This window comes from Crinia signifera, chromosome 2 (assembly GCF_055691185.1).
Source record: "Crinia signifera chromosome 2, ASM5569118v1, whole genome shotgun sequence".
Classification (NCBI taxonomy): Eukaryota; Metazoa; Chordata; class Amphibia; order Anura; family Myobatrachidae; genus Crinia; species Crinia signifera.
In genome coordinates, this window is record NC_139218.1 from 37,740,152 (window position 1) to 37,763,481 (window position 23,330).

Genomic DNA, 23,330 nt, shown 5'->3' on the forward strand with positions numbered 1-23,330 from the left:
AGAGGGAGGTTGGAGCCCGCGTGCGTCGCGCTGACGTCACGCGGCATGGGGTCCCCTTCCTATTGGCTGCCTGCGGCTGGGGACGGGACACGGTGGCCGTATCTGAGCTGTGATTGGCTGCAGCAGGGGGATTCGGAGCCGCTGCAGCCAATCACAGCTCAGATACGGCCACCGTGTCCCGTCCCCAGCCGCAGGCAGCCAATAGGAAGGGGACCCCTTGCCGCGTGACGTCAGCGCGACGCACGCGGGCCCGCAAAGCAGCACTGGCAGGGGCGGATTGGGGACTAAAAGTGGCCCTGGAAAATTTCTGGAAGTGGCCTCATGGCGGCACCAAATAAAAAATGGGCAGAGTCAGCATAGCAGTAGGTGAGATTCCTACATCACTGTACCTAGAGACATCAGTGACAGGCAAGGCTAAAGCATCGGCCGGTGGGGAAGGGGTGCAGCGGTGTCCATGCTGTGCAGCATCGCCCTCCTGAGATATAGTAGAAATAAATTGTGCTGCACAGTCTATTTCTACTTGGGATACTAAATGCACGGAGCCGCGCATTGGTATCACAAGCCCCCTTAACACTGTGCGATTTTGGCTAACTTTCCTTACGATTTTGACTAAATGTAGGTAAAAATGTAGGGTGTGGGGAAGGGGCAATATCACATATTAGTACCAATTCACATTACACTACACACTGCACCAGGTAGAGCCCCTTAGACACAATGCACCAGTTACTCATTGTCACACACGGCAATGCCCATTACATATTTTACCACAAACCATAATACCTATTACATATTATGCAACATACTGCTGCTTACCTACAAGCTTGCTGCAAGGCGTTACATGCTTGTTGCCAGGGTTTTCCTGCTCGATGCCAAGGGTTTCTTGATTGATGCCAAGGATTATATGCTCTTTACCAGCGTTTACAAGCTCCTTGCCATGGGGGTAGGGGGATTTAAATGCTCATTGCCAGCGGGTTTAGTCCTCCTCGTCATGAGTTTCTTGCGCGTTGCCACATGGGAATTCATGCTCCTTGCCAGTGGGAGTTACATGCTCATTTCCCAGGGTGAGATACAGGATCGTTGCCCAGGGCGAATTTTATGCTCATGGCCCAGGGGGAGTTACATGCTCATTTCCCAGGGGGAGATACAGGATCATTGCCCAGGGCGAATTTTATGCTCATGGCCAAGGGGGAGTTACATGTTTGTTGCCCAGTGGGATTTGCATTATCATTGTCCAGGGGGAGTTGCATGCTCATTGTCCAGGGGGAGTTGCATGCTCATTGTCCAGGGGAAGTTTCTTGCTCGTTGCACAGGCAGAGTTACATGCACATTGCCCAGGAGGCCGTGGCGTAACTATACATTTTGCTCCCTTTGCCCCATGATATTTTGGCAAAACAACAGGGATGCGTCTAGACAGTTGGCCCCCACTCCCCATAGACATTTTAAAAATTAAGACTTTGACCCACATAGCCGCACATACTACACTACCGCCGCTAACCTGCACCCGACTCCCCGCATATACTGTTGGAGAAAGTGCGCTATATAAATTAAACTTACTCACATACTAAACTATTACTGATACCCTGCACCCCATCCCCACACACTACACTACTGCCGGTACCCTGCACCCCACTGCCTGAACACACTATATCACCGCCACTACAGTACACACAATACTGCTGCTACCCTGCACTATCGCTGCTACACTATCGCTAATACCCTGCACCCCCTCCCTGCGCACTACACATTACCCTGCACACACTACACTACTGCCGCAACCCTGCATCCCACTCTCAGAACATACTACACTACTGCTGCTACGCTACACCCTCCCCCCACACACACTACTGCTGCTACCCTGTACCCCACACCTTGCACACATTATACTATCGCCACTACACCCCCCTCCTCGCACATACTACACTACTGCTGTTACCTTACACCTTGTACCCTACACTACACCCGTTCCCGCACATATATCACTACTGATGCTACCCTGCACCCCACTCCCCGCACACACTATACTACTGCCACTATGCTACACATCCTACCCTACCCCCTGTCAGCACACACACAAACACACTGTAGTGTTGCATTCTTCTCCCCTGCCCATGCCTGCTCGCTCCTCCAGTGCACCATGCTCAGCAGAGCATAGAAATGTCTGTTGGCCGGCTTCTGCTACGAGGGAAGGGGGGGGTGGGGTGTAAAGGAGAGGGGATGAGGGCAGTTGAGGGGGAGAGGAGAGGGACGGGATGAGGCACTGAAGATCGTGAGCTGTCAGGAAGGGCCCTAACACAGATCACCGTGCCACCTCTACCGGTCACACAGTGTGCGGCAGGCCGGCAGCTGTCAGTCTGCACATCAGCGGGGCTGCAGAGCGTACAGCAGCTCTCCACAGACTCAGCCTGCCCCGGGACCATAGTTAGGTCGCTGCCAGGAGGTGCGTGTCACCTGCTCGTTACCAATGCCCAGGGGTGCGCACTGCGCACTTCCGGGAAGCGCTGAAAGCCCTGCGCTCCCCTTTCAGATGCTAGAGGTGCAGGAGCGCCTCTAGCATCTGTCCACAATCAGGCGGTGGCCATCTTTGGAGGGGCGCAGGGTCTCTGTATGCGGACAGAGACACTGAGCCCCTGAGGCGCCGCTCTCCACTGCAAAGGCTGTGACTGTGAGTTTTAAAATTTTTTTATTAAAATGTAGGAGACAGTGGCCTCCAGGGTGAGCGGCCTCCCGGGATTCTTCCCGGTAATTTCAGTGGCCAATCCACCACTGAGCACTGGGAACGGGTGCGACTGCGTCCTGTTCGCTTCCCTCTTCCAGGACAATGGCGGGGGTTGGGCCCCCCTGGCTCAGGGGCCCGGTCGCATCTGCGACCGCTGCGACCCCTGTAGCTACGCCACTGAGTACACGCGAACATGCAGTGACGGGCTGGGCCGCTGAATCGGTTCTGGCATTTGTGCACACGCTTGACCTCTGAGGGGAATAGCAACGTGTGAGTCCGGCAGCTCTTTCTGTGTGCTGATTGGGAGGCGGAGCCTCCACCTTGCACAAAGAAATCGGCCCACCTGACCATCGGCCTTTCTGGCATTTGCCAGAAGTGCATGATGGCCAGTCCGGCCCTGCGAACAGGTACAGACCAGTGAGGATTGTTTGAAATTATACCTGTGAAGAGATTGAGCTTTGCACCTGTGAAACATATAATTGCATGGTTTTATTGCCAATTCTGGTCCAAAACATTAGAAAGCCCCGTCTTCAATAACGGCACTGTGTACCTATCTCATGTCATCTTTTGTAGCTTAACAATTTCATTAACCAAATTTACACATGCCTGGTGCTTTATTATCATAAATAATTTTGCTTGAAGGGCAGATCAATGAAGGTGACTACTGTATAATTTGATTTATTATACAGAGATACATACTGAAAACATTATTAGACTTACAAATCATAGGAATTTGTTGCAATTAAATGGATAATTTATATATATGTCAAAAATATGAAGCAGTAAATCAGACAGTCAGGTCAAAATACCCTCCTCACTTGTCTGCAGTATTGATGGGAGGGAAGGAGTCTTGGCTGAGAATGTATCTACTGTATATTATGGCACCACTGCCTAGATCAGGCATGTCCAAACTATGGCCCTCCAGCTGTTGTGAAACTACAGGTCCCATCATGCCTTGCCACAGTTTTGCTATTAGAGAATGCTGAAACTATGGCAAGGCATGCTGGGATGTGTAGTTTCACAACAGCTGGAGGGCCATAGTTTGGACATGCCTGGCCTAGAATAATTAAAGAGATAACATTAAAACATGTGATGAATACATTTTTTCGCCCCTCACTAACAGCAGAAATTTAGGGGGAAATTTACTAAGATGTATATTCTACTTCATATGGGATGTTGCTACAGGGATGCTTACCCTCCTGGAATGGCCGAATCGGGACCCCCTACCAGCCCCCCGGAAAGAAGAGGTGCAACCCTCCCGCAAAGACGCCCGGCTCCCGCTACCGCCCCACCCCTACCCCTCCCGCACCCGCGACACCCCCCCCCCCCCTGCTGGCATCCGCGAAACAACCCCCCCCCCCCCCGCGCGGTCTACGGTCAAATGACACGAATTGCGCCATTTTAGCCCCGCCCACCACTGTGCAATGCCTTTGAAATGGCATTGCACGGCGGTGGGCGTGGCTAAAACTACACGAGCAAACAAACAAGTAGCCACACGTGTGGCTCTGCCCCCGTCCCACCCCTTTTCACTCCCCACAGCCCTGCCCCCCCCCTGAGCTGGCTGCCCTCTCCCGGAAAGGGCAGACAGAAAGTAGGTAAGTATGTGTTGCTATGGGCAACCAATCAGAATCTACTTCTTATTTATTTAGCACTCTCTAGAAGATAGTAGACAGGATCTGATTGGTTGCCCACAGCAACATCACATGGGACGTAGAATGCACAGCTTAGTAAATTTCCCCCCTTAGTGTTTACTAGTATTAGCACACGTAGGGAAATGGTGTTAATGAGAAATGTTGACAAAAATGTTATTGGAGCCAGTCGAGGTGGTCAAGTGTACAATTTCAGCTACTGCAGCAGTGTAAATAAAACTTTAGCCCATGGTGTTTCCTGTCATTAGCGCAAGTGTCTTTCATTTTTCGCTGTGACTTACATACGTTTTGTGAAGAAAGATGATAACATTTGTTGAAGGAAAGGAGTCTGCAGGGAGATGATTTGAACAGACCCAACTAACCAATCAGCTCTTGTCATTTCACAGGATGTGCAAATGACTCTTCTGCCCCGTACACATGGTTTGATTTGGTCTTTTTTCTATTTGATTTTGCTTATACAAGCAAAATTGAAGCGAAATCAAATAGATATCAAATGATTTTTCAGCTGCATTCGATCCCGATTTGCAGCTCCGCAGCATCAAAATCTAATAAAAAATTTACTGTGCAGGCAAAACTATATAGTACAGATCTGTACTATATGGTCCAATAGAATGCGTTTAGAATCTATGTGGTTAGTACTTTATATCTCTCATAGATTTGGTAAGTATCCCACTTACTGTATGCTGGCCATACACTAGACCAACTTTCATTCAACCATCCAACTCCTTGTTTGGATGGAATTAAAAATCTGGTACTGTATGGGAGTAAATGTAATTTGTAATTCAGTCATTTGCTTCCAAAATCTGGAAACGGACAAAAACTGTCGCTCAGACAAGGTACTGTAGTTGAATCTGATTTTAACAATTTGACTGAAGGTTTTTGTCCATGCTCCTGGGTTTGTGAGTATATTGCTGATTGTCATTTGCTCCCATCCAGTATCAGATATTCAGTCCAACCAACCGACTAGTTGGATGAAAATTGGTCTAGTGCAGGGGTGGCCAAATCTGTCCTCAAGATCTACCAAAAATTCATGTTTTTCAGGCAACCTGTGGGTCTATAGTAGGAATGAATGCAGCAGGTTTGACCATGTGACAGTTAGTAATGACTACAGCTGTGCATCGGCTAGGGGATTTGAAAAATATGTACCGTTGGTAGATCTCGAGGACCGATTTGGCCACCACTGGTCTACTGTATGGCCAGCATTAGGCTGGGTACACACACATACATGACCGGCCACCATGCTGCTGGTTGGGGTGATTTCCATTCGCCCTGGACCATAGCAGAATGCCGACAAATATTACACAACGTAATAAATAACGAAATGATACCTCATTCCATCCTTCATTGCACTGCACCCATGCAGTGTGGCCAACCAGAAGATGTTGCATGCAACCCACTGGAGCACACAATCAGGTGTGCACAGTAGACAATATGCTCCATTTGTCCCTCCAATACGGTGCAATCAGTCTAAAATGTATCAGGCCCAATTCTATATCTTTGAATAGTGTAATCAGGTGATAGGATCTGTAATTTCTAATAAAGGATATAACAGAAAAAATAGGTCTGTGTTTATATTCACGCTTTAAGATAATAACACACATCCGTATACCGACACCAGAATCCCAACAGCTGGTATCCCAATTGGTAAGTATGCAGGGGGTTAGGGTTCGGTTGCTACAAGAGAGGGGCAGGGGTAGAGGGTTAGGGCAGTTTCACGCGCTCTGGCTGAAATCGGGCGGCGAAGCCCCATACGGCCAGGAAGCCGTGCCGTACACAGAAGTTTACAATGGTCGGGATGGCCACAGCCCGGTAGCCGTCCTTTCCAGTGGTGACATCTGGCTGCAACCCGACGGCCGGGCCATGACCGTCCCGTGTAAATGGATACAATCCCGACTATTGTTAACTACTGTTTTTGGCACAGCTTCTTGGCCGTGTGGAGTTTCGCCGCCCGGCATCAGCCGGCGCGAGTGAAACTGCCCTTAGAGTGAATATTGGACACGTATTTAGTTTACTCCTTGTTATTACAGTAAAAATAAGTTTGTTTCTTCAATTAGTGAATCATTTGACCATGGCCTCACAATTGAATAATACATCAAATGTAATGAAATCCACTTCCTTATAAATATATATAACAGCATCATTCTCTCCAACCCATTTCCATGCTCTCGATAAATGGCAATCTGGTTCCATTGGTCATATAGAAATGTGCTATTTTGGTGCGTTTATTTTTAAACATTGTTTTATTTCTCCCCTTGTAGGCACTTACAGAGCAATAACCAAGCGCCATTGGCGCCAGTACCTCCGATGGGATACGTGTCAGGAGCATTTATATCAGACCTGGAAAAAGATCTACAGGATACCGGGGAAGAGGATAATGAAGATGAAATTACCAGGCCTCTCCGAGGCTTAGAACATACGCCAGGTTCTAGCATGGATAATCTGGACAGCTCTGTGACAGGTACTTATGTGAATGTGTGTCTATTTGTCTGTGTGCTGTGTTTTCTGTGCTGTTGCTTCGGCGTTCTTAGAGTGTGTTTATTAGACTTGCCACTTTGCGGTTCTCTGCTATCTTTGCCACTCGGGGAATCGTAGTTTGCATTCAATTTAAGACATCAAGTTAAAGTCGGTTTTTGAAAAGATGTTTGATTTGCTGCAAGAAAAAGACAAGAACCTTCATGCATTTAAAAAGAAGAAATTTGAAGACTTAAAAGAAATCTTTCATCAGTAGATAATTCTACAGGGAAGATGAGTCTATGACAGGCCAGCAAGAAACTTCACACACAAAACTTATAAATAGTTTTCCTTTTTAATTAGAAACTAATCTTATTCTCTTTGTTAAAATGATCAGACAGACATGTCTGTGCTTATACTTTTCGGGTCATATTATTTTATTCACCAAATAATTTAGGGTAGTTTTAGAAAGGTTGACTAATGTAATCTAATTATAGCTTACAAAGCCAGTAACACCAATACCTGTACTGTATATACATTTTATCTTTCTAATCGATTATTACTGATTATTACTGCTTCACATACTTAATTATTGGCCCTGGCTTTCGGAGTCTCAGTTGTAATTTTACTAAAGCTTCTAAGGCAGGGTTGCTTACCCTCCCGGAATGGCTGGGAGGCTCCCGAAAATTGGGTCCCCTCCTGGCTCCCCGGAAAGGTGGGCAACCCTCCCAAATTGCGGGATTGCCTACTGAGGGCGGGGCTTGATGTCTACATAACATCCCGACCCCAGAAGCTGACAGCCTCCTCTCCGAGAGAGGAGAGTTTAAAAGTAGGCAAGTACTGTATGTTCTAAGGGTCAGATGGATCACGTTTCAAAAAGTGATGCTACAGGCTGGGTTTAAAGAATAGCAGGAGGCTGCACTGTCCGGCACTCGATATTCGTCCACGGCTAGCAGCCACAGTTGGCATTATCTTTTCAGCAGTAGCTGTCTGTCAGTCTGCAGGTCTCCACTTACAGGCTACTGACTCCGTCTGCTCCCACAGGTGGCTTTAGTGGGTTGGGCTGGTTTCTCCAGAACAGGACACCGCGGTGTGAGCCTTAACGCTCAGGTGTTGAAGTGGGTGTGGTCTAAAGCATTTTGTCGCCCACCACAGTCATTGGCTGCTTCATCAAGATCATGATAGACAAAATCTGATTGGATGCTATGGGCAATATCATTTATTTAAAGTTTAAGAGTGTCTCCCTGTGCACCTGAGATTTCCCAGACAGGAGCATTGATAGGCAGCCAATTGTGGTGTATTGCTGCCAATGACAATCTGGGTGTGGAGTAGGCCCTATTCATCCCTCAATCCAGGTACTTCCTCATTTCTAAGCAAAGCATGTAGCAATTAGAATGTGACCTTTGTGGTATACCAAAGTTAGCAGCAGCCATTTTGTCTAACAGCCTCAGACAAAATGTGGGGTTTGGGGGTGGGACTTGAGTAGAAGCACCAATCATAACTGCTGCTATTTAAATTTGATTTTCAATTAAGTGGTGAACAGTAGGCTAGCAGTCTCTATATGCACAGGTGTCTGAATATGAAGAAACCCAGCAGTATGCTCCCTCCATGGAGAATACTTCCTGTAGACAAGCAAACATGTCTGCCCATTGTCTTTGTGCTGTCACAGGCAAGAATGAACTGTACAACTTGATATAATATCTAAGTAACACTAGATACATATCCTGAAACCTTTACTTGTCTTATAGCTTCTCATATGTACATAGCAGTAAATACAGTACTTTAAAGCAGCACAGTAGGGTTTTGGGGATGAGTCAGCCTTCTCTCTGCTCCCCTCAGTAGAGCCCTGGGAAATGAATACTGAATAAGTTTATCATCAGTTCGTCATGCTCTGTAATACTACAACTGGTCCATTAAAATCGCCGAATAGCCCACTTCTCTGTGGGCGCGATCTAGAAGGGTAGGTTGCTCTCCTGGGTATGCAGGAGATCTAGTTAATAGCAAAGGTTAGATTAGTATCCAAGAGATCTCCCTGCACTTTAGATGTCTCCCATCAATATCGTACGCAAGTACAGTAGGCCTTAACAAATGTGTTTCCTTCTTTTCTTATTAATCATTTTACCTTGTAAGTAGTACAAATTGCATAATTTACTAGATTATTACTAATATTTTTTTTTATGAAATTCATTCTCAAATTCCATTTTCAAACTCATGTTACATTTCTTTATTTGTTTTAGAAACTCATTTTGCTTTGTGGTATATTCCTGACTATGGTTTTCATTAGCACCAGTATCTTGGCAGATATTATTTTCCATTAATTAACAGGTTATGGCTATAATGTGCTACATTCAAAAAATGTTTAATACGAGGATGTAAGTAATTGAATAATTACTACTCAGAATAGCTGCAACATTGACATACAGATGTAGCGCCCCTCATTCAGGCAGGGGCTGGCGAAACTATTGCCAGCCATCAGCTCACACCAGGGGGTGCGTGCACGAGATGTTCGCATGCCCGTGGCGACGGGGATCCCCCCGGGTCCCCGCCGCCTCATTCTGATGCTTCCCCCCTAACCCTGCCCATCTCCCTGAAGCGGGCAGGGTCCTGGCGTCCAGCCGCCGAGAGACTGGGACGCGCATGGGCGTGAGACGCACTCGCTTCCCAGTTTAATGGAGCCCTGTCCGCCGGCACTCACCAGAGGGGGCGTTCTGGCGGGTGCTAGGCAAGGACAAGGGATGCTCCCTCTGTACTCCCTTATATGCACAGGGATATGGACGCTCAGCGACCATATCCCCGTGATTTTGGCTGAAATCGCCTAGTGTTTACAGGGCTTTAGTTGCAATGCATTGTGACTAGGATTCATTTGCAACACTTCTATATTGTATGTGAATTGGTCTGTATATAAAGCACATGAGAACTTGTGTTGGAAAATAGCTGTGGCTGTAGCATTTTGAATACAGATTTAGAAACTCAGTCGTACACAGATATAAAAGTGTCAGGTATCAAATTAATCAGCAGTCGCCTTGTGCAGCCTAGTCATATTTCATTGTACTAGTGCTTTACCATTGTTTTCTTTTCTTGAATGTCTTGCTTCATTCTCTGATTGCCACTGTGTAATCTCATCCATAGGGCCCAAGTCTATACTCTGCTCAGGCATTTGTTCATGAGCTATACTAGTAATCTGTTCAATACTGTCTTTGTACCCTCTGTAAGCCTCGCAAGGCCATCCCATCATCCCCTAGGCTTTCAACAAACATCACACTGTTGCTCATAGACTTGTTTTGGGGGATCTCCGTAGCTGTCACTGCTGCTTTACCTCAGTGTTCAGATGGGTGTGGTATAGGGTTCCGACAGTTGGGATCCCGACAGTCATTAGCCCGACGTCGGGATCCCGACTGTCCGGACTCAGACAGCATGGCGAGCGCAGCAAAGCCCCTTGCAGGCACGGTGGCTCGCTACGCTCGTGGACCCCCGCGAGGGAGAATAGCCGGTGGCCATCGGGAACCCCTCTGTCTGTATTTTAACAGTCGGGATCACGACGTCGGGTAAATGACTGTTAGGATCCCGACTGTCGGGACCCTGTCCGGCACCCGTTCAGATAATCTGATGTCTATTGGCATTTCAGTTATTTCTTTCAGCTATTCCACTTTGCTCTGGTTGGTATGGATTTATTTTTGAGGCACTAAATCTTGTACTAATGGGGCATAGACACGGGCGCGATTGTAGCCCTAGTGACCTGACTGGATTATTTAGAAATTAAGTATGGATGACTTAATGTGCAGGCCCACAGCATCGGCAATGCATGGTCCAGCGCTTTGCCATCGCCGGAGTAGATTTATACTGCATGAGTATACAGCTAGTCATTGCCAGTGTAACCAAAGAACACTGGCCCTTCCAGATCGCTCAGCGCACATCAATGGCGCATTGCATGTATGCCAGCGATGTGTGCTGAGCGATCTGTGCTACACTACATCGCTCAGCATTGAGGCTCAATTTGCCCTGTGTGTATGTCGCATAAGAAGTTATTTTATGTACTGAAAATTCATCTTCATCATTACAGTACTTCAAAATGTAATCTTATTTAGAGAACACTGGATATCCGTCCATATAATTATATTATTGCCAGATCCCATAAGGGCATACTAGGAACGGACAGTCATATCTTTCTAAATTCTTCTTACCAGGATTCATGTAGGACTCTTCAACTAGTGCATTAGCATATATACAAGTGATATCCCCATTGTGGTCTATGCTTTTAATATTTGACGAATACGTGTCTTTTATTCATGTGTTTATTTTATATTAGGGAAATAAATTGTTTTAACCTGTAAAATCAGTCCAATTGGCACATAGCATTTTATTAGGTTATATTCAGCGTTGCTATATCCATTTTTTTTATTCCACACTGGTTGCAACCCTTTCAGTGGGTTACACCAAATTTCCAGCTCCTCCTCAGTGATCTGAATCCGGGTGTTACAATTTGCTATTATTAGGCAGCACCCAGCTCCTGCGAATGAGGAGCCAGCGGAATCTCCAGGGGCATCCTAGTCAGTGGTGCAGGCAGGGGGTGTTTCTGAGTACCCAGAAACCCCCCCCCCAGGAATCTAAGGGGCATAGACTGAAAGCTGAGGGTGCCCTCCTTCCATGAGTACAATAATTTTAAAAAATTGGCCCTGGGGAACCGGAGATACCTGACTTCAAAACAGTGGTCCCCATCCAAGCCTATTAATTGATCTTCCCAGTCAGATATTTCAGGTTCTGTCTGACATAGAGTTTTTCTGAGGGTATATTCCAAAAGCTAGGACTCTCCCCCTTTGATGGACACTAGTAGCTCTACACACCTGGTATGTAGTTTTATATACTCGTTGGTGGATTGCTCTGCTCCTGAACTCTTATACCCTAGTCCCCAATACCATTTGGTAGGTGGGATTCTCTAGTTTTTAATTCCATTAAAAGCTAAGAAATCTAGTTCCAGGAACTGGAGATATCTGCAGTCAAGCAAGCTGTCTTCCCACCAGAAAATTATGAATAATAAGCCCACTCCACTATACACCCCTCCTCTGCGTATTAAACATCCTCTACCACCCTGGAAGTTATGTATCAGGGCCCCTTCATTCAGCCCAATGCCCCCTTCTCCCACCTCATCTCCCACCATCTGTGCAGTAAAGGGGTACTTAGTGGAAATCACTGATCCAGGCCCTACATGCTGAGCGGTTGATATAATACCCCTACCACCCGCAGGACATCAAAGCTTCTGCTCATAGCACCCCCCTCCCCTACTGCTGGAGGATAGGTAGGGGCCCTAATACATTGCTATGCCCAGGGGTCTACACTGCTGTTATGTATGTTATTATACATTATTATTATTTATATTCATTTGGTCTATCTATAATACTTTAACTGACCCGGCATATACTGGGTCACCTAAGTGTCCATCTCCGTGCTTTGCTCCGCCCCTCTCTGGAAACCCCCTTCTGAAAATCCTGCGTTTGCCTCTGCCAGTCCCGCCACTGCCTACACTTATTGATCAGACTTACACTACAGTCTCTGGCATTCCATTTATATGTTTTAGGATGTGCCTGCATTCACTGACCTTAATAGAATTTTAGAACTTAGTAGTCAATCACCAGTTGAGTTCACTTTTCTTATTGGGAGTATGTTATTAATATTGATAGAGGTAGCAAAACAAAAGGAATTTGTTCACTGACAAGGGAATCCCCACAACTAGGTTAAAAAAGCCTTGTGGAATCCTACTTTGTAATATGTAGAAAAGTAGGTTGCAAAATCACATGGTACATTAAATGAAAAAATAAATAAAAAAACTCACAACTGAAAGAAAAAAATGTAATTCTTTGGATGTTAATATCTCAATTAATTTAGTCAATATAGTTACAAAATTGTTTTATTCTTTGAGCAATAGAGGAGATTGCATTTATTAAGGAAAACTTGATTTGCGAATTAAGCTTGCGCCTTGAAACTAAAGAACTGATATTTTTTGGAATCTTATAAAAATGGTAATGCAACAATTAGCCAAGTCACATTCTAAAACACAGACTTTTGTGTAATGGATCCAGTAATACACATTAATCAGCAGAAGATGGGTTTAGCATAAAAAGACATGTAAATGAATTGATGACTGACCATAAATTAATTTTAGTGGAGAAGATATTCTAGGAAGACACAGCTAGATGCCACTTTGTCGTAGTATTTTATTGCTCAGTAACATTTCAGCAACTACTTAATGTTCTGTAGGCATTTCTTTTCAACGGCTTAAATGTCTTGAGAAATTTTTCAAAGCGTAAAGAGCGTAAACAAAAATAAATATTTCAAAATGGCATAAATTAAACTTTCATCACATATTTAAATAGACATTTATTTCCCAACAGTTTGCACGGCAATATATAAATTACACAAATCAGTTCCTATAGCTCGCGGGTTACTAAGCATGTATAAAATATAGCAGTTTAGCCGCTGATAAATATTTGGTCGCACTATAATTTTATGTCAGTAAAACATAATGTTGTCTGGTTCATCATAAATATAAAGGCACATATTTACCGAAGGTCGATTTTCATCAATTTTTACCGCTTTCAAATCAATGAAAATCGATCTACAATAAATCGATTTTGGGCTTTCAGGGCTAAAACACATATTTGGTAATATAATAAAATATATAAATATATAATATAAATAAAAATAATATTTAAAAAAATTAATATTAAAAAAAAAAACATCTGTTAGTAAATAAGCATTTTTGCCCTTAAACCCAATACTCATTAAGATTGATTTTCAACAATAAAAATAAATGGAAATCTACCTTCAGTAAACATCTAATTTAATTACTAAACATTGGATTATTTAAGTATTTTGCGCATCTGTCACAGACAATAAAAATCTTTGGTAACTTTGCCATGTATTTGCAATACTGTACACTGTTTTATAGGGTAAATGAAAAAGTAAATAAAGTCTTTAATATCATAAGGCCTGATTCAAACATCTAATTTAATTACTAAACATTGGATTATTTAAGTATTTTGCGCATCTGTCACAGACAATAAAAATCTTTGGTAACTTTGCCATGTATTTGCAATACTGTACACTGTTTTATAGGGTAAATGAAAAAGTAAATAAAGTCTTTAATATCATAAGGCCTGATTCAAAATTTGCTAAATCAAATTTGCGGATGACTGTGAGTAGATAGCCACCGCAAGTCTACAAGAGAATTGCGGATTGATCGCTATTCGCTATTCTCAGTCACCATCGGTTTATTTTCCCAGTCTGTACAAGTGTGCAAAACAATGACCCTTTCACAACTCTGCAACGGATACAGGCTGATCGGGGCGGAGCTGACGTCACTCACCCATACTGAAAATTCATGGCTCGTCTGTGTTTTTCATGACACTCCCAGAATAAGGGTGGTTACCACCCACAAACTCTGGCTTTCTGTTATTTAATTTGAGAGGGGAAAGCAGTTAGATGTATACGCTAATTGGTCTTGCGCATGCGCGCTATGATTCGTACCCATCCGCAGTAATTTGATAATGGATAGTATTGTGAATTCAAACAACAGCGATCAACTCTGAACAAGGCTCATAGGCACAAGCATAACTGTACAGTCACAAACATAGGCGCAAGCATAGCTGTACAGTCACAAACATAGGCGCAAGCATAACTGTACAGTCATAAACATAGGCGCAATCATAACTGTACAGTCACAAACATAGGCACAAGCATAGCTGTACAGTCACAAACATAGGCGCAAGCATAGCAGTACAGTCACAAACATTGGCACAAGCATAACTGTACAGTCACAAACATAGGCAAAAGCATAGCTTTACAGTTACAAACATAGGCAAAAGCATAACTGTACAGTCACAAACATAGGCACAAGCATAGCTGTACAGTCACAAACATAGGCACAAGCATAACTGTACAGTCACAAACATAGGCACAAGCATAACTGTACAGTCACAAACATAGGCGCAAGCATAGCTGTACAGTCACAAACATAGGCGCAAGCATAACTGTACAGTCACAAACATAGGCACAAGCATAACTGTACAGTCACAAACATAGGCGCAAGCATAACTGTACAGTCACAAACATAGGCGCAAGCATAGCTGTACAGTCACAAACATAGGCGCAAGCATAACTGTACAGTCACAAACATAGGCGCAAGCATAGCTGTACAGTCACAAACATAGGCGCAAGCATAACTTTACAGTCACAAACATAGGCACAAGCATAACTGTACAGTCACAAACATAGGCACAAGCATAACTGTACAGTCACAAACATAGGCGCAAGCATAACTGTACAGTCACAAACATAGGCACAAGCATGACTGTACAGTCACAAACATAGGCGCAAGCATAGCTGTACAGTCACAAACATAGGCACCAGCATAACTGTACAGTCACAAACATAAAGGCTTGATTCATGTTTGCAAGTAATGCAAAAAAGCAAACAATTGGACAAAACCATGTTGCACTGCAGGTGGGGCAGATGTAACATGTGCAGACTTGGTGGGGTATGTTCAAACTGAAATCTAAATGACAGTGTAAATTTAAACCTGTCTAACATGTGTGCTACATTCTTATTTTTAGTTATTAACAGTTTCTTATATAATGCAGCATATTCCATTGCAATTTACAATACAATAGTGATACTGGGCATTTACATACAGTCAAAGATATGAGGGCCCTGCTCGCAAACTTACAACCTATAGGGAAGTAGGCATTGATAAACAAGGATAGATATTCTTTATTGTATAAAATCCATCCGAATACAAAGGTTCCTGGTGTGCTGTATGATACGGTGACCCAGCAGTTTGGCCAGGGGTCAGGATGATGGAAAATGTGAAAAAGAAAGAGAGAGGATATGTGTGGCCTGTACAGTGGGGATGTGATTGGATAGGAACAGTATATGAAGTTCAAGTGGCTGGTTCTGGAATTTGATAAGCTTGCCTGAAGAGGTGAGTTTTCAGGGAACGCTTGTAGGTTTGGAGACTGGAGGAGAGTCTTATTGTGCATGGGAGAGCGTTCCACATAGTGGGTGCAGCCCAAAGAAAGTCCTGCAATCATGAATGGTAGAGAGTAATGCAAAACTGGCAGTATTAACCCTGCACAGAAAATAATAAAAGGGGCTTACACATGGCAGCATGGTTACTTGCTTTCTTTGCAAACATGAATCAGGCATAGTACAGTAAGTATAAGGTATTATATAGGCACCCACTACCCAAATGGGTTTGTAATAATAGATGACCTGCTGGCTTGGTTGTTTTCTTGGTATCCAACTTTTTAAATGCAAATCTTACTGGCCTCTTTAAAGATGTTGTCCATCTTAGAAGAGGTCATCATCCTAATTAGTTCCCAAAAACAAGTTGATGGGTTCCACAGTGCAGCATCCATATCATTACATTAAGTAACAACTCTGTGAATGTAGAATACCTGTTACCATGATCGGTGGCAGATTCTTTTCAGCGTGACACCAGATAGGTCACGTTCAGTGGCGGCTCCGGAGGATATAAAGTCTTCTGGCCAGATGGTGATAATGCTGACTTGAATGCTATTTTAGGTAACACTGGGTGTGTTAGTGTGAGATCCCTACATTATCTCCTAGGTGCACTTGTCTTAGCATGGCAGGAAGTTCTAGGGGTGGCCAAATATTGAGGTCTATGAACTACTACTTGGAAAGAGATAAAGTAGATGGAGATAAAGTACCAACCAATCAGCTCCTGACATTTTTCAAACAGCGTGTAACATTAAGAGCTATTTGGATGATACTTTATCTCCATCAGCTATATGTCTCCAAGGCGTAGTACACAGGTTTACAGACCACCGATAGATCTTTTAAAAGTGTATCAGCAATGAATGCATCAGTTTTCCAGCTAGGGGATCTTTGAAGACCCAGCTTGGCAACCAAAGCTCTATGGTTTTTCTCAAGATGGGCAGTGCACTTAAATGGCCTCATTATCAAACATTTGATAGTGTTCTCCGATGTACTTTCCTGTTATGATTTTAAAATATGGTTAATACACAAATGTTTTGCAACTCACTAGACCCCTGCCTTTATTTTTAGGTTCTATGGTAAATGGATGGGGGTCTGCATCTGATGAGGACCGTAACTTTTCTAGTCGTAGATCTAGTGTAGTTAGCACTTCCGATGACTCAATATTTACGAGCGGCAACTTTGCTCATTCACTGGTTGCAGCAGCTGATAAAGCTGGTTTCACACTCAATGGAACCAGCCTGTCCAGAGCAGGTTTGTAGACTTTGATCTGGTGCCTATGGCATGAGGGACGGCCATGTTCTTCTTGGGCTTTCTTTCCTCTCCATGAACGTACCTTATGCTGCTGGCTTAATTAACATGCATGGCATATGGTGGATGGAAACTTTCATCCTCTGCAATCATGTCTTCTTGGGTGAACATAAACAAGCATATTCTATTTCTTTGCTTATACTTTCCATTGAATAATAATTAACAATGTATATTTTACTTGTAGTGCTCTTGTTGCTATCATTGCTTTACCGTGTATATTTGTAATTGAAATGTTCACTGTATCATAACTCGCTGTTTTACATCACTGCGTATTTGTCATTTTACCCAGCGTCTCAAGCCATAGTTCACTCCAGATGAATGCTCAGTATTTGTAACAACCCTGGCAAGGCCAGGGGTCTTGAGAGGGGTCATGGGATTGATGAAACACCTGCCTTCCGGGCCATATATTGGTGCACTTATTGCTGGATGGTCAATTATACACTTGTGATATCTACACCAGTAGCTACCTATATATGAAGAGAAACGTTAATAACATCTCATATCTTATCTTAAAAATAGTACTGTACATTGTGGAAGCCTTTTTTAGAGCTGCATGATCCCATGGTAGAACACATTACAGAGGTCTCGTAACATAGTTCTTTTATTGGGTGCGAAGTCAGTCCACCCATGAATAAATCGTCTATAGCATTGACCTGAGCGTAGTCTCTTTGGTGCCCAGATGAGTCTTCTCCTGCTTATTTTATTTGCATGGGTGTTGGTTGAGGTTTGTCAACATCAAGCTGTGGTTATTGCCAAAATAACTATAATAAACTCTTGGATGTGATTGTAATACAGACGGTCTCCTTTCTCATAATTACATTCGGGCGTTCTTTTTATTTCCAGGCAAAATGCAATCTTTTTGTCAGAAGCCACGACCTTCCAGTCCATTCTCCACTGAGAGCAACAATTCAGCCATCAATCACAGTCAGAGACCACGGCCTACTAAAAAACACAAGGGAGGCCGGATGGAGCCACCTCCTGTACTTCGTAGAGAAGTCATTGCAGAAGGTAACTTTAGGATTCTCGTTTGTATTATATTACATTTTTAAAGTAACATAATAATAGGACTATCATATAACATCCCATGTTTAGCATGTTCCTGAATATAATCTTCTAAGCATTATAAATAATATATAGCTGAAACCGTAATTACATAAACCTGACCTGTATATTGATGTTAAGGTATGCGGTTGGCAGGTCGACAATATAAAGGTCGACAGCAAATACTCAATAGGTCGAAAACTTTTGGTCAACAGAGCATAGGTTAACACATGAAAAGGACATACAATAAAAGATAAAACATAAAACACTGCGCCATGGGCGGTAACTATGGTGGAAATACAAGATGTGTCGCCAAACACATCAAAAGAATACACAAAACCAAAAGAGTAAAGCCACCTGTGGTTGCGCCGACTGTGTGGGTACAAGCATCAAATATACATACGTGCAATTGTAGAATTCAAAACTGATGATCTTTTTAATGACGCAATGCAGATTTCTCATACATGAAAAAAATATATATACAGAAGGACCTTATAGTGTAGTAAGTCTAATATTCAACATAAAGTCCAATTTTGCATAAAATGTTCTTAAATATGAAATATCTATGGTCGATGGATCCATGATGTGTAGCTTCTATGAGTTCACTTTGGTGCATATATTTTAACGAAGGCTTACATGATACTTACTTTAGACAAGTGCCGGATATACACATAAAGGTATATTTTTTAAATACAGGAGTGCTTTAGGATGCTCACATCAAATCTTACATGCATACGTGGGTTATCCTCACATCAAGGTTTCTTTGCTGCAGACACCAGGCAGAACAGTACTCTCTTGTTGATCATAGCCAAAAACACTATACAATGGTTCTGTGTTTTCCCCTGATTTAACGATTCTCCGGTTCACCAATCTGCACCTATACTGTACACTGATAATATGTCAGCAATTCCCAATTACAGTAAATACAGATCTGCCTATAGAGCAAGGTTTTTAGTAGGAATGGTCGGTAATATACAGCCCATATTGTCAGAGAAATCCAACATGTTGGAAAATCTGATTTACCGATTCCAATCAGTTTTGGTCAGAATTGTCAAAGGTGTACCCCATATATTGCAGATTTATTTTTACTCCAATCATCTACAACATGGGGAATTACACCAACTCAAGGCTGATGTATGTGTTCAGTAAGAGAATTGTTATTTCTTATCTCTTTTCTGGAGTACCCGGTCACATCCCAATTCACCATTTGCTCTTAAAATTATTAAGATTGTGAATTATGAGATGAATTAAAATCAATGACTTTGTCTAAACTAAGTAACACTATGCAATAGCATTACTATGTCTGCTGCACAAATAATAAAGGGCAAAGTAAAAAATAATTCATGTTCTGTCCTCTAAACTACACAAATTCCAATTATATGAGGCACGGTAACTGGTATTTTCACTATCCACTTTCCCAACTGGTACCAATTCATATACAGTACTGTATGTAATATGAAATGTGGTCCGCCTGTGGTTCATAATTGAGTCATCTTATTCCATTGAACGGTTATAAATATATATTTTATCATTTTCAAGATCTGCCGCCACCACCTGAACCACCACCTTGTCAAAGCTTGAGGCAGCAAATGCCCAATCAACGCAATGGTCCATCAGAAAGAAAAGCAAGTTCTCTCGAAAGACATCCATCGAACATGGATGATGCAAAGACCTCATTGGATCGTCATGGTAGAACATCCTTAGAGCGACAGCGACAAACACAGGAGTGGCTTGGCTCCGCAGAACGCCAACACAAGCAGGCTTTTGGATCAGGTAAATAGCTAACATTAGAGCATGTGCATTGTAAGCAGTACCTGGCAACAAAAATATAGGGCCGATTGCAATTACGAGCGAGTTCGGAGGCCGTGCAGGATACTGGCTGATCGTGGACATTTTTTTAAAGGGGCAAAAACAAGGCATGGTTTTGCCCCTTTATAAAAATGTCCGCAATTAGCCAGTATCCTGCACGGCCTCCGAACTTGGGTGTCATTACATCCCAACAAAATTTTTAATCGTTTTGGTTAAAAATTTGAAAATTACCTTTGCAATGTATTTTCTATAAAAAAAATTATAGAAACTTTTGGAGTCCCGATATTTTAGTCAATATGAAGTCAATCAGTATCATTCACTTATTTAAGCCTTTGAGTGCCAAGTGAATTTTTGAAAATAGGTGGGAAAATTGGCAAGCAAACATTTTTAATCATCATAATGACCTATAATGTTTACCTTATATAAAAAGTATAAACTTTTTTCACACATTTTTAAATTGAATTTATATAACAAATGTGAGCGACGCTGGCATTTTTAGTGGATGTTTTGCACATCTCTCACAGAGATGTTGGCACTCAAAGGGTTAAATATATAGAGACACATCATGATAGTTCAGCCTGGGCACCAAGAGGAGGGTGGCAGGGCGCAACTTGTACAGATGGTACCCAATGTAGCATGGCAACATCTCATCTTTGCTCATGCAAAGTATCGATGTCCTGCTGATCTCTTCACACTGCGACCTTTCAATTAATCTATGCTCTTAATTTACATAATCCACATCTGTAGATAAAGCCACAGAAGATTAATAGTCTGGGTATACAGTCCAGAATGTTACTAAATGTAATTATTAGTAAACAAACCTTCAACAGTCTGTATCATTGTAACTATAAACAGGGCTATTTTTCAGCAGGCTCCAGCAGGAACTGAGGCCCTTATTCTAGTTCACTCTTTCTGACAAAATATTTCTTAGATGGACAAAACCATGTGCACTGCAGGTGAGGCAGGTGTAAAACCCCACCCAAATCTAATTATCTCTGCACAAGTAACACCTGCCTCACCTGCAGTGCACATGGTTTTGTCCATCTAAGAAATATTTTGTCAGAAAGAGTGAACTAGAATAAGGGCCTCAGTTCCTGCTGGAGCCTGCTGAAAACTAGCCCTAACTATAAGTAATGTTAAATGTCCACATGGTCAATTTAATTTTTTTGCATGTGAAACATTGAATTTAAGGGGGGTATTCAATGTCCAACAGTCGGAATCCTGGGCCTTTTTTGCCAGCTTGCCTGCAACTCGACAGGTATAATTCAATGTTCCGACTGTCGACTAGCAAAAAGTGGGCGTCTCGGCGAAAATGGCCATGGCTTGTAGAGAAACGAAGGTGAATTCGACAATCTATGGCTGTTCCCGACAAAACAGATCCAACTTGTTTTAAAGTCGCATCTGTTTGGTCAAAATCAGCCTTCAATGCTGTCGGAAACAGAGTATTGAATAGGCTGTGGGAGCCATCATTTCCCCTGTCGGAAACAACGCCTGACATTGAATACCGCCCTGATTGTGCTGTTCAGTGTAACTCTGACATTTCACTGCTGGTCTACTGTATGTCATTTACAGAAGTATTAGTTCCCCACTTAGAAAATACCACATTTCACCTCTAATCTCTGACCTCTGTCTTCCTCCTAACATGGTAACCTGCTGACGATGAGTTAAAGAGTGTGTGATAGACATATTTACTAAGTGTAATTGTAAACACTTAAGCTATTATGGGCATATTACTGTACATTAGGTAAAACAAGGATGAATTTCATGTATAACTTATGCTGCACTAAGCATGTTTTCTGCCACACCATCAAATAACTGCAACTAAATCTAATTAGCAGGTAATGACATACTGACAATTATTCCCATGTCTATATATCTAAGCATATCTGTAGCTCCTTCTTTTTTCTTTTTTAATATAATTGCACATTTAGAGTCTACATATAACGCTTACAAATAGAACTCATATTCAAATTAATGGCAATATTTTAAAGATCAGCAATTTTGTAAAATATCAAAGAGAGCAGCAATCAAGGTAATTAGACAGGTGTGGAAGCTATTTAAGTATCCTTATTCCATCATGCATTCTCCTGCTAGATTATTTTGCAAATGGATTTAAAGGAAAGTACAGTAGTATTTAAAATGTTCTGTTTAATTTATATAAGACAATCAATCAATTAATAAAGTGCGTTTATATTCAGTCTGTTGTGTTCCTTTGCAGATGAAATACTGATGCCGTACAGCAAACCATGTTTCCCATCTCCAGGAGGTCACAGCTCTACAGGAACCAATTCTTCAAAGGAGTCAACAGGACCAAGGAAAGGTGACATCATGAGAGGTCACCCGCGCAATGCCATTGATTTTCTTGACGTAGGATATTTGGGGCCAAACATTCAAGGACAGTTTACAGGTGAATTATGTAAGTAATTATGTTGACACCTAAAGAAATGACACAAATACAATATTTCTCACGTTATTCCAAACGACTCCAGAGATGCAAGGATAGGATTTGGTTATTCTATGACATGGTTGCGCGTGCTGGGTGCAACCTATCAGTTAGGCAGCCCCTATACGAATTTGCACTGACTGTCACGGGATCAGCAGGCACAATCCCAACTTGGGGGCGGGGCAGCGTAGGATGAGGCAATGGCATATGCTCAGAGTGTGCTTAGTTGTGGGTGTGGCTATGTAGGGGCGTGGCCATGCACACCTTTCAGGAAGACCCTGCCCATGTTCTATATATAATGTACACTATATATCTTTCAAAAAATCATGGTAGTGGAACTTCTTACACTATTAACCATGTCTATAAGAAGTACTTACATCCCACAGATTATCATTATCGTTTATTTATATTACGCCACAAGGGTTCCGCAGCCCCTAACCATACATAAATGAGCAAAAAACAAATACAGTACAAGACAATGTAAGACATGTACATGGTAAATAAATACAGATGCATCAGGGGTAGGACACTGATCCAATTTCTTGGGTGGCAGATATATATATATATATATATATATATATATATTCTAAGAAAAGCACATGAGAGGAGAGAGGGCCCTGCTTGTGAGAGCTTACATTCTAAAGGGGAGGGGCAGACAGACAGGGGTGACACAGAAAGGGTATTTCACATACTGTCATTCCGTTTGGCTGGTTTAACAAGCAAAATTATATGAATGACCACTTATGTTTTATTTATTATTTTTCAAATTAGTATAGTTTCCTGTTATTTCCCTTGGCTAGACTAGAGCTATTGTAACAACAATGTATGCTTTAGCCCAGGGCTGGGCAACACCGGCCCTCCAGATGTTAATGAACTACACATCCCAGGAAGCTTTGCATTA

At 42.6% G+C, this 23,330-nt stretch overlaps 1 protein-coding gene across 8 annotated transcripts in view; it reads left to right on the top strand.

Moving 5' to 3' along the window:
• Nucleotides 1-23,330, top strand: part of ROBO2 (roundabout guidance receptor 2) — a 901,650-nt gene that overhangs the window by 872,728 nt on the left and 5,592 nt on the right. For 6 of the 8 annotated variants that reach the window (XM_083171914.1, XM_083171915.1, XM_083171909.1 and 3 more), the window contains 4 exons: nt 6,624-6,823; nt 17,980-18,144; nt 19,717-19,950; nt 22,205-22,402. In XM_083171914.1, the coding sequence (XP_083028040.1) occupies nt 6,624-6,823; nt 17,980-18,144; nt 19,717-19,950; nt 22,205-22,402 (797 nt within the window). Of the gene's footprint in view, nt 1-6,623; nt 6,824-16,896; nt 17,103-17,979; nt 18,145-19,716; nt 19,951-22,204; nt 22,403-23,330 lie in introns of those variants that run through there. The other 2 variants (XM_083171910.1, XM_083171916.1) reach the window with 2 other exon arrangements.